The 12306-nt window shown below is 48.7% G+C and overlaps 1 protein-coding gene across 1 annotated transcript in view; it reads left to right on the forward strand.

Moving 5' to 3' along the window:
* The first annotated feature begins 169 nt into the window (after nt 1-169).
* The window catches only part of CATSPERD (cation channel sperm associated auxiliary subunit delta), a 43457-nt gene continuing 31320 nt past the window's right edge, over nt 170-12306 (forward strand). Inside the window, exons 1-6 of the mRNA XM_049639697.1 lie at nt 170-334; nt 2504-2558; nt 3395-3471; nt 7465-7537; nt 8276-8390; nt 11932-11999. Of these exons, the coding sequence (XP_049495654.1) occupies nt 258-334; nt 2504-2558; nt 3395-3471; nt 7465-7537; nt 8276-8390; nt 11932-11999 (465 nt within the window). The 5' untranslated portion in view covers nt 170-257. The remainder of the gene's footprint in view (nt 335-2503; nt 2559-3394; nt 3472-7464; nt 7538-8275; nt 8391-11931; nt 12000-12306) is intronic.

Genomic DNA, 12306 nt, shown 5'->3' on the forward strand with positions numbered 1-12306 from the left:
GACTGTGTGCGGGGGCCCCGGTGCTGAGTTCAGGGGACGACGAACGCACGCTCCAACTGGAGAGAACGTGAGCGCCAGGGCGCTCACGTCCACGGGGGGCCGTTGAGGTGGGCGGCTCCGCGTTCCCTGGGAGACGAGGTGCGCCTGCGCTGGCGGCCGAGTGCGCAGGCGCAGGCTCCAGTCAGCGCCTTCCCAAACCGTGAGGCGACACCCAGCGGCGGTTGAGGTGCCTTCGCGCCGGCGGTTCTTGATACGAGATGCTGGTGTTGATGTTGGTGGTGGCGGCGGCGACCTTGCGGCTCTGCTTGGTGGCCGGAGCTCAGCAGCTGTGCCGGTGGGGCTGCCCTCCCCGGGGAGGGGTGTTGCCCAGGGTCGGGGAGGGGGCCGGCTTGTCCTGGAGCGGAGGCTTCCCAGTTTCTAGTTCTAGGAATCGAACTTGGTGTTGCCCCTTCTTTCTGCCCAACTCCAGCCCTTCACCAAGTCCCTCCACTGCCACATCAAAGCTTGGGCCCGATTCCCACCGCTTTGGGCCACGTCCGCCGCCACCGCCCCAGGCCGTGCGCTGCTTTCCCTCGCCCGCTCTGGCCGCAGGAGGGATTTGTAAACGAGTCTGATCTCGTCTTTCCCCTGCCCGGATTCTGTGGCACCCAGGATAAAGCCTAAGTTCCTTGCGCGGCCAGCGTTTTCCCGCATGATCTGGCCCAGGCTTTCCTCGACAGCAGCGCTGCTGACATTTGGGGGCCGTCCTGTGCATTGTAAGATGTTGAGCAGCATCCCTGGCCCCCACCCACCACCGCCGGTAGGAGCGCTTCCTTCCCCAGGCTTGACAACCAACCAAAAATGTCTCCAGCTACTGTCAAGTGTCCCCTGCAAATTTGAGAACCACTGATGTGGCCCCTGCCCACCCGTGAATCAGTGCTCCAGTCATCTCAAGTCAAACTCCGTCCAGCCTTGGGGGACAGGGGAGTCGGTGTTTGCTACTCGTTCTGCCTGGCACACTTTGGCTTCCATGACTGGTTCCTCATTCTGATCCTGACTTAAACACCACCTCTTTTTTTTTTTTTTTTTAATGTTTATTTATTTTTGAGACACACACAGAGCACGAGCAGGGGAGGGGCAGAGAGAGAGGGAGACATGGAATCTGAAGCAGGCTCCAGGCTGTGAGCTATCAACACAGAGCCCAACATGGGGCTGGAACTCAACTGTGAGATCATGACCAGAGCGGAAGCTGGCCGCTTAGCTGCCTGAGCTCCCCAGGGGCACCTAGTACATCTTATTTACAGCGCCCCCACCCCCTACCGGTTTTTGCTATCAACCACTAACTTCTGTTACTGTTTTGACAAATGTTTTGTCTACTGCTGTCAGTAGAATATCAGCTCCATGAGGGTATGGAGTATTTATCTCACTCCTTACTCAGAACATGTTTAGATTTTGGTAAATATCAGATCAGTGAATACTGTTTGCAGGGTGCCGCGGAGCTAGTCAGATGCTAAAGCCGAGTTCCTGCCCTCCGGCAAACCCTGCCTGGAGTAAGCTGTTCGGCAGGGCCCTGTCTGCCCATGGAATAGTAGATGTGAGCTTCTGGTGCATGGCCTAACTTGACTTTTACAACAAAGTCCATGGGCAGTAATTCCTTAACGTTCTAATAATAATTTTTTTTAAGATTGTTTTTAAATATTTATTTTGGAGAGAGGGAGAGACAGTGCAAGCAGGGAGGGGCAGAGAGGAGGGAGACCCAGAAGTCAAAGCAGGCTCCAGGCTCTGAGCAGTCAGCACAGAGCCCGATGCGGGACTCGAACACATGAACCACGTTCATGACCTGAGCCAAAGTTGGAGACTTAACCGACTGAGCCACCCCGGAGCCCCAACCTTGTTTTATAGATGTGAAAACAGACCCAGCAAAATTAAAGACACACTTACCTAAAGACACAAAACCAGCAAGTGAAAAGTAGAGGTCTCCAGCAAGTTTTACCGGTGGGATTTGTCTCCACACTTGAAAAGACGGGTTCTATCCAATTCTCCCATTTCGTCACCCTGGTTCTCCAAGTGTGGTCCTCGACCAGCAGCATCAGCATCACCTGGGAATTTGTTAGAATTCCCTGGATCTACTGAATCGGAGGTGGGGCCCAGCAATCTGTGGTTTATCAAGCCTCCAGGTGCTTTTGGCACACGTCAAGATGCTGTACCAACATTTTCCAGCCACCAGCACCGTCTCCCTGCCCCTGGCCACAGCCAAAAAACCCCCAAAAACCTGGGAGTAGGAGTTCCTAATATGGGGTCTGCAAATGCGCCTTTATGAGCTCTTGGGAGTTACGTCCCCATTTTTGTGTATACCTAGGTCTGTCTGTGGGAGAGAAAGGCCCACGGTTGCACCAGATTTTCCAGGGGCTCCCATGACCCTAAAGCATCAGGAACAGGTGCTTTAGAGTTAGCCAAGAGGTACCTTGGTAGGAGTCATGCTGAATAAAAATGACAGATGGTCTCTCTTGTCACTTACCTCTAGTATTCACACGGTGAGGACAGGAAAGGTGTTTCATGTTAGTCAGCAAATTCAAGGGGTATGTGGCTCCATACTTCAGTCTCATTTTTCACTTCCAGAACTAACACTTCCTAGTGTTTCTTGGGTGTCAGTGTTGTGTCAGGCACAGAACACGATCTAATCCCCACCACTGCGCTTTGAAGTAGAGATTCATCTTTCCCGTTTCACTAAAGAACTAGTTGAAAGAGATCAAGTAACATGAAGAAAGCCAGGAGGTGTGGAAGTGGGTTTAGAACTCAGATCACCTGAGCTTTTCTCCAGTTTCATTTAATTTTAACTCTGGAGTAACAGGAAGCAGACTGCTACTTTGCGTAAATAACGCGGTGCAAGAGGGCACTTTTTTTTCACCCTCTGTGCCCTACGACGCACAAAGAATTAGTTCATCAGCTAAAGTGCGTTTCCTCCTGACATGGCATTATTTCAGAAGCGATGTCTGCATTTCTAAATCCTCTCCAAGTGCCTGCTTTCTACCTTGTTAGCTTTATAATTCCCCGTCCTCTGACCTCTCTGTCGAATAACTGATCGTATGTATGTAAGTAAGCAGTAACATACATAAGGAATGAGATATGAATCATTAGCCTGTGAATCTCTTTTAACTTTATCTTGACCTAATTATAGATTCACGGCAAGTTGCAAATACAGCACAGAGATGTCTCAGGTACCCTTCACCCAGCTTCCCCTCCCCCACCGCATGACAGCTGACTAACCAGTGTGTGATATAAAAACAGGAAAATTACATCGCTATTATCCACCTACCTCAATTTCGCCTTTACACTTTCAATGTTTTATATTTGGAAATTGCTTCTCGTCGGGTGCTTATCACTGATCTTAAGATTTGTGTGACTGTCTCTCTAGGACCATCTGTATTTTTCATCGAGGACACCACGCTTGATTAAACATCCTTGCAAGAAAAACATAGCCCTGTATCTAGGGTAAGTGACCTTTTTATGTCCTGTTACCGTCCTTTCTATTAAAACGTGAGATCTGCCCTCATTCATTCATCCATTCATTCAACAAACGTTACAGAAGATGGCTCTCCGTCCTGTGTTGCTGGTTACTGGTCTGTAGGGAGCTCGGAGTTGGTGTGGGGGCCAAAGGAAGAGAGAGGAAAACACCGGCAAATAAACTAAAATGATCACAACACTGCGGTGCCTCCTGTCAGAGATCCTTGGTATGATTAGTCATCACGGGGGCCCGAGCACGCAAAGCAATGGCAACACCGTGACGGCATAGTCACTGGGGGATCACATGTCCAGCAGCCAGAGGTTCTGGTGAATCCGGTGGGAGGAGAGAAAGGGCGGTCGGAAAGCAGGAGACCTAGAGGCTGAGGAAGGCAGGAGCCAAGGAGGGGAGGGATGTCACGGAGAAGGCAGGGCACGTGGGTGGGGAAAACAGCCAACACAGCAGCGGGGCAGATGGGAGAGAAAGCAAGGACACAGAGGTCCAAGGTTGATGGCACTCTCTCCGGAAGCCAAGACAGACCGAAGAGAGAAGAAAGGTCACCAGAGAGAGAGAGGCTACGTAGTGAGGGAGGCAGAGTCTGGACATGACTGCTGGTGGGAAGGCCTGGCCGAGGGGATGGCCACGGAAGGGGGGAGGGATGGGGCCAGGCCCTGGGCCAAGTGAGGACTCAGCTACTCCTGATAAGATGTGAATTCTGTCCTTCCTTGAAAGTTGATCTGCCACTCGTGGCTATCTAAAGTTTCCATCAGCAGCTGAATGGATAAACACAGGGTGAGGCACCGACACACTGGAACATTATTCAGCTTTAAAAAGGAAGGACATTCTGGGGCACCCAGGTGGCTCAGTGGGTTGAGCCCCCAACTCTCGACTTCAGCTCAGCTCATGATCCCTGGGTTGTGGATTCAGTCCCCTGCATCGGGTTCCACACCCGATGGAAACAGGTGGAGCCTGTTTAGGATTCTCTCTCTCTCCCTCCGGCCCTTTCTCTGGCTCATGCGCACTCTCTCACTCGCTCTCAAATAAAAAATAAAAATAAAAAAGGGAAGGACATCCTGCCACCATGTGGATGGACCCTGGGGTCACTGTGCACAGTGACAGAAGCCAGACACAGAAAGACACATCCTGCGTGACCCCACTCGCAAGGGGTCCCTAGAGCAGTCCCGTCCGCAGAGACAGAGAGTGGATGGTGAGAGCCAGGGGTGGGGCAGGGGCAGGGAATCAGTGCTTCATGGGGACAGAGTCTCAGTCTGGGGAGATGGAAAGTTCTGGAGACGGATGGCGGGGGCAGCTGCACGACAGTGTGACTGTGCTCAGTGCCACCAAACTGCACCCTAAAGAAATGATGATAATGGTCTATTTTATGTATATTTTATCACCATTAAAATAAGTTTGAAATACAGATTTTATATTGTGTGTATTGTACTGCCATTAAAAAAATTAAACAAAAAATTTAATTAATTAAAACTGAATACAGTGAAAAAGCCACAAACTAACCACATTTCAAGCACTCAGTGTAGCTGGTGGCAACCGTGTCGGACAGCTTTCCATCATCATGTCTGCTTTAGAGCAGGAGTCACAAACTGTGGCCTCCCAGGCACATTCAGCCTGCCATCTGATTTTGCCGGGCTGGCAAGATAAGAATCGTCTTTACATTTTTATATGATTGGAAAAAAAATCAAAAGTAGAATCATATTTTGTGACGTGAACTGATGTGAAATTCAAATTTTTTTTTTAATGTTTACTTACTTTTGAGAGACAGAGAGACAGAGCGTGAGCTAGGGAGGGGCAGAGAGAGAGGGAGACACAGAATCTGAGCTGTCAGCACAGAGCCCGACACGGGGCTCGAACCCACAAGCTGCAAGATCATGACCCAAGCCGAAGTCAGATGCTCAACCGACTGAGCCACCCAGGTGCCCCATGAGACATTCTAATGTTTAATAAAATTATGGAGTGTCACGTTTTGCCTATCGTGCTGGTGAGGATGAGGGCAAACATGGATGAGGCCAAAGTGGGTCCCCCTCCTGTGGGGGACAATTTGGCAGAATCTGTCAAAATGGTCAGCACATGTTCTCAGACACGACGATCCCGTTTCTTTTTTTTTTTTTTTTAATTTTTTTTCAACGTTTTTTATTTATTTTTGGGACAGAGAGAGACAGAGCATGAACGGGGGAGGGGCAGAGAGAGAGGGAGACACAGAATCGGAAACAGGCTCCAGGCTCCGAGCCATCAGCCCAGAGCCTGACGCGGGGCTCGAACTCACGGACCGCGAGATCGTGACCTGGCTGAAGTCGGACGCTTAACCGACTGCGCCACCCAGGCGCCCCGACGATCCCGTTTCTTGCCAGTTAACCTAAAATTATAACTTGTTGATGTTCCTAGAGCACATGCTTCCTGAGACCTTTGGGTGGAGAACAGGAAGCAGAGAGGGGAGACAGCAGAAGGACACAAGTGAGGGGCTGAGGCTGTGGTCCAGAGAGAGACCTGGGAGGCAGCACTGGAGGGAGACGGGGGAGAATAACGGGACATGGAATCTGGTGGCTCAGAGGAGAAAGTCTTGGGGGTGGCTCCACCCAACAATCCATGATGTTCTTTTCTCCCCCAGTGTTTTATTGGTTTTGATGTCAGCTGGATACTTGCTGAAAGTATCTCACCCTGTAAAAGAAACAATATAAAGGTAAAAATAACAGAGAATCCTATCACTCTCATTCAACTATGTATTGGAGGTCCCAGCCAATGCACTATGACAAGAGAAAAACGTGAAATACAAAACACATTAGAAAGAGACAGCATTTTGCCAAATCCAAAGAACTAACCAGCAGCACTGAGTACAGCAGGATGGCCAAATACAACACAGATATTAAAAACATCAACACCTCTCAGGGCACCTGCGTGGCTCCATCGGTTGAGCATCTGACTCTTGGTTTCAGCTCAGGTCGTGATTTCACGGTTTGTGGGTTTCAAGCCCCATGTCAGGCTCTCTTCTGTCAACACCAAGCCTGCTTGGGATTTCTCTCTCCCTCTCTCTCTTCCCCTCCCCTGTTCACATGTGAGCCTGTGCACTCACTCACATTCTCTTTATCTCAAAAAATAAACATTAAAAAAAAATTCAACACCTCTCTCGTAAACTAGCCATGAACACTCAAAAAAAGCAGTTATGAAAAACATCATTCCCAGTGACAACAAAAACTTTAAAACACATAAGAATCAACTCAGCAATTCCTTTCTGTCTAAAACCATAAAACTCTCCTGGAGGGGACAGGAGAAAGAGCTCTGGATAAGGAAGCAATATACCATGTTCATGGATGGCCTTTCACTTCTTTCTTTCTTTCTTTTTTAGTTTATTTATTTATTTTGAGAGAAAGAGAGAGAGTGCAGAGGAGGAGCACAGATAGAGGGAGAGAGAGAGAATTCCAAACAGGCTTTGCACTGTCAGCTCAGACCTCAATGCGGGGCTCAAACCCACAAACCGTGAGATCATGACCTAAACCAAAATCAAGAGTCTGATGCTTAACCGACTGAGCCACCGAGGCACCCTGATGAATTTTCACTTCTTAAAAGTTTTCCTGCCTGAGGGAACACATTGTTTCTTTCATACACACACATTCCTAGTCTGAAACCTTTTACTTCAGTGGGATTAGAATCATATAAATGGCAAAACTGAAGTTCATCCTGGGTAAGGCAAGTGTCACATATATAAAAGATGTCATTTATATAATTTTATATTTGACATGGTCACACTTTTAAAATAATGTTATTTCAAGAATGCAAATATCCAGTCTATAGAAGTTTACTCATGCAAAAACAGATAGATGGATAGATAGATAGAACTTCAATGGTTCCTTGTTAAAAAAAAGGTGGGGGGTATTTTGTTTCAACAGAACATTTTTAGAGTGTCTATCTTTGTCTCTTTTCTTTTCTTGTATGAAATTGTCCTAATTTAACTCTTTTATTGTCTATTTCAGAAGACAAATTTTTTTCACAAGAGATAATTTCAAAAGTAGTCTCCTTCCACTTTCCCTCCCTACATCAATAAAGGTAGTTATTTTACTTAACCATCTGAAAGATTCCCAACATAGTAACTCTGGGGGGGGGGGGGGGGGGGAGATACAGTTTGGAAATATCACACTAGTCTGTTTTTGTAAGCCTGGGGGCTTATATTACAATGTACCTCTTGAAAGACATTAAGAGCAATTTCTAAGCCAGAGGAAGGATTGATTCTATTCTAGTTCTATTCTATTCTATTCTATTCTTTTTCCTGAAAAAAAAAAAAAAAGAGAGAGACAATTCTGAAGAGAATTGGAAGTGTGTGAGTTAAGGATAGATTACATACAGTAATCTTGGGCCCTCCCTTAATTGTCCTAAACCAAAACAGAAAAACTTTTACCCTCTCAGTAACTACCCTGAGAAATTCTACCACTGGCCCCTAGCCGAAGAAGGTTTTGCCATCAATTAGAATGCCAATATCTCTCTTATAAGCGACATGTTTATCATTTATGCTCATCGTCTGTTACTTACTCTTTAGGCTTTACCCTCAGAGAAGGTTTTGGTAAGGAAGAAGGGGATTAGAGAGAATTCAGGTATCCGAGGGCACCAAACACCAACTCCAACCGCCCAGTTTTGGCTCCGACCCCAGGATATACCGTTCCCAGCACCTAGGAACCACACAGCTCTTGCTATAGCATGCATGTCTCTTAAATGTGCATCTAGACGTCTTACTTCCCGAATCCTCTCAAAAGATGCACTCACGGATCTCCTATGTGTCGTTATTTTTAGGTCGGCGTACCGGAAGTAACATCGGCACATATCGCTGGCTCGGTGTTGCTGTTAGTAGTGAATCAAAAAGTCTATGTTTATGATTACGAGGCCAATTTCTGGAACGCATCTATAGGTATATGTGTGGTTTTTAAAAAAATTTTGTTGGCGATCATCCGAGAACAGGTTGTTGATTTTGGAAATACAAACAGTGCTGCTCCTTGGATGTCAGCCCCTGGACATCACCTTGTTCTTTAAAATTCAAATGAAAATTGGTTACACGGTGGGAACCTGGTGTTTCTGTCCAGGATCGTGGTTACGAGCCACAAAATCCCGCTCTGACTGATTGGAGTCAATGAGGGACATCAACGGGAACTGCGTGGGAGTGGATGTCAGGAAGGATCGAGGAGGGCCAAGAATGGCTTGTACGCACTTGGTGACAAGCCTGGGTGATGGGAATATTCAGTCCCACCTACTGCATGTTAGGGACAGAGAACAGGAGAGAAGGTAAGCCATATGAAGAGAGAGAAGAGAACCATCACGTAGCATGCAAGGCGGCGAGGTCGAGAATGAAGACAAGGAAGATACTATTCTTTGGAAAAGAAGGATGGTTGGGTACCCATTGAGATGAGAAAGAAAGAGGTCCATCAAGGTTTCTCAACCCTACTGCTGCTGACATTTAGGGCCAGGTCATTCTCGGGGGGGGGGGGCTGGCACCCTGGGCACTGTGGGGTGTAGGGCATCCCTGGCCCCACCCACCCCATGTCAGGAGCGCCCCTCCACCGATGCATCCCGACACCCCAAATGTCCCCAGATATCACCGAGTCCAGAGCCACCGGGCTGGTAGATCGCCATCTGGCAACTCGTTCATCTTTTGCTTCCCTTGTGTTAGTTTTGGCAAAAGATTGTGGGCCCCACGAGACGGAACCTGGCCCAGCCAGTGTGGTACCTGCCAGGTGTCTGCTGAGCCCTGGCCGGCGAGGGGCCTGCAGCCCTGAGAGGGACCGAGAAGCACAGCAGAAGAGCCACACCTTGGCTTGGCCTCTGTCTGACTTTTCTCGAGCGCGTTCCAGGGTGACCTCCAAGAACAAGGCGACCGAATACACGGATCCCGGATACGTGGGGGCCGTGCGCAGGCGCGGTGTGGACTGCGGGCTGGTAGAGAACGTACGTATCCCCCAGTGGGGCTGCGAACCCGACGGTAGTTCCAGGCCACAGAAACTGCTGTGACCAGCCTTGGGGCCGTCTCATCGATTTTCACATCCAAACCAAATACAGAGCTGCCTCCAGAACATGAGCCCATCCGCTCTTTACAGCACTCACCGCCCGCAGCCAAACTGCCTCCTGGCCCTCCCCGCTTCCTCCCTCCCAACTCTCCCAGGCTGGCTCCCTCTAGCTCTGCAGCCCTGTCCTCTTGCCGACCTTTGACCTTCGGTTCAGTTCTTTTCAATCTTAGCTTCATGCCTCTTTCTCCTTTGGCGGGAGGTGGTGCGGGGGAGGGAAGTGTAAAATTCACATAAAAACTGGCCATTTCCAACCATCTTAAAGTGTACAAAGTACTCTGGCATTTAGAACACTCGCAATGTTGCACAATCATCACCTCTGTCTAGTTCCAGAACATTCCGTCACCCCAAGAAGAGACACTCCCCCATTAGCCGGCACCTCCCCCCCAGCCCCAGCCCCAGCCCCAGCCCCTGGCAGTCACGGTCCCCCTTCCTGTCTGTGGATGAGCCTGTGCTGGACGTTTCGCACACATGGACTCACACCCCTTGTGGCTTTTTTGTATCTGGTTCCTTCCCCCAGCGTCGTGTGTTCGAGGTTCCTCCCCATTTTGGCTGGTGTCACTGCCTCTCTCCTTTTAAAGGCTGAATAATGTTCCCCCGTGTGGATGAACCACTTTTGTTTATCCGTTCATCAGCCGGTGGACGTTCGGTTGGTTTCGTTCTTTTGGGTATTCGTGAATAGTGCTACTATGCACCTTTGTGCGTGAGTTTGTGTGTGGATGTAGGTTTTCAGTTCCCTGGGGTAATATAACTGAGGAGAGCAGGTGCCGGGCCATGTGGAAACTCCATGTTTTAATTTATCAAAGGAACCATAAGGGTTCCTCGTAACATAAGTCAGTCTGCTCTCCGTCCTTCCCCTTTTCTTCCTAACTTTCTTTAATAGCATCCAAAGGGCTAACTCCCCACCCTGGCTCCCACCACATACCTTCTGTCTCTGTGGACGAGACTCCCCTGGGATCATATAAGTGAACTCATACAGGATTTGTCCTTTCGTGTCCGGCTTATTCTACTGAGCATCATGTCCCCAAGGCTCATCCATATTCTAATAGGTGCCAGAATGTTCTATCTCTTTTTTTTTTAAGTTTATTTATTTATTTTGAGAGACAGAAAGAAGGCATGAGTGTGGGAGGGGCAGAGAGAATCCCAAGCAGGCTCTGCACAGTCAGCACAGAGCCCAGTGCGGGGCTTAAACTCACAAACTGTGAGATCGTGACCTGAGCTGAAGTCAGATACTTAATGGACTGAACCACCCTGGTGCCCCAGAATGTCCTGCCTTTTTAAGGCCAATTAATATTCCGCTGCGTGTATACGTGACGTTTCTGTTCACCCATTCATCTGTCGCTGGACCCTTGGGTTGCTTTCTCCGTGTTTCAGTTATTGTGAATAATCCTGCCATGAAGCACGGGGGCGCGTGTGCAAATATCTCTTTGTGTCTCTGCCTTCAGTTCCTTTGGGCATAGACCCAGAAGTGGGATTTCCAGAGCCCTATTTTCAATTTTTTGAGGCACCGTCACCCTGTTTTCCATGCCCCGGGCACCAGCTTACATTCTCACCAACGGTGCACAAGGGTTCCAGTCACTCCCCACCCTCGCCAACGCTCGTTTGCTGTGTCTCCAATAATAACCATCCTGATGCGTGTGTGGGCTATCTCACTGTGGTCTTGCTTTGCACTTCCCTAATGATCAGGGATGTCGAGGGCAGCTTTTCATGTCTTGTCGGCCACGTGTATATTTTCCTAGGAGCTGAAGCTTCTGCTTTTAACATAGAATCCACAAGGGGCGCCTGGGTGGCTCAGTCGGTTAAGCGTCCGGCTTCCGCTCAAGTCAGGATCTCACGGTTCATGAGTTCGAGCCACGCGTCGTTGGGCTCTGTGCTGACAGCTCAGAGCCCGGAGCCTGCTTCGGATTCTGTGTCTCCCTCTCTCTGCCCCTCCCCAGCTTGTACTCTGTCTCTCTCTGTCTCCCTCTCAAAAATAAACATTTAAAATAACTGAAATAGAATCAATGAATGCCTCGCCAAGAGAAAGGAGCCTTTCCTGCCATTTTGGCAGGGTCCTAAGAGTTCCTGCAAAGCCAGTGGTTCTCAGCTCTGACGGCTGTGTCCCTCAGGTGACGCTTGCCATTGTCTGGAGATACTGCCCACAACCGAGAACGATCTGGCCCCAAATGTCAGTAGGGTCAAGGCTGAGAAACCCCGCTCTACCCTTTTCCCTGGAAATTAGGGAACTCGTGTTTTTTATGATTTATATTTTTTTCTAAGTAGTCTCCATGCCCAACATGGGGCTCGAACCCACAACCCAAGACCAAGAGTCGCATGCTCTTACAACAGCCAGCCAGACGCCCCACAAACTCATGTTTTTGTTTTTGTTTTTTTTTAATGCTCTTTCCCTTTTAGGTATAGAACACCCTGTTTCACATATTTCTGGTGATAATTGTTGTTACAGCGGACATCCCTTTTGTGTGGTGAGTATACAGTGTGTAGCCTGTCCATTTTTACAGTGCTTTGAACATAGATAATTAAGAATGAAAATAAGGACAGAGTAAGCCATGAGAGCTGGCACATCAAGTCCCAGGATGGGCTTGGGCAATGTCTCTTCTCCACGGTTCAGGAGAGGGATCCCCTGGCTGGCAGGAATATATCCACCTTTGTTCCTTTTTTTTTAATGTTTATTTATTTATTTTGAGAGGGAAAATGTGCGCACAAGTGGGAGCAGGGCAGAGAGAGAGAGAGAGAGAGAGCAGCAAAGAATCCCAACCTGGATCCCAACTG

This window comes from Panthera uncia, chromosome A2, assembly GCF_023721935.1.
Source record: "Panthera uncia isolate 11264 chromosome A2, Puncia_PCG_1.0, whole genome shotgun sequence".
Lineage (NCBI taxonomy): Eukaryota > Metazoa > Chordata > Mammalia > Carnivora > Felidae > Panthera > Panthera uncia.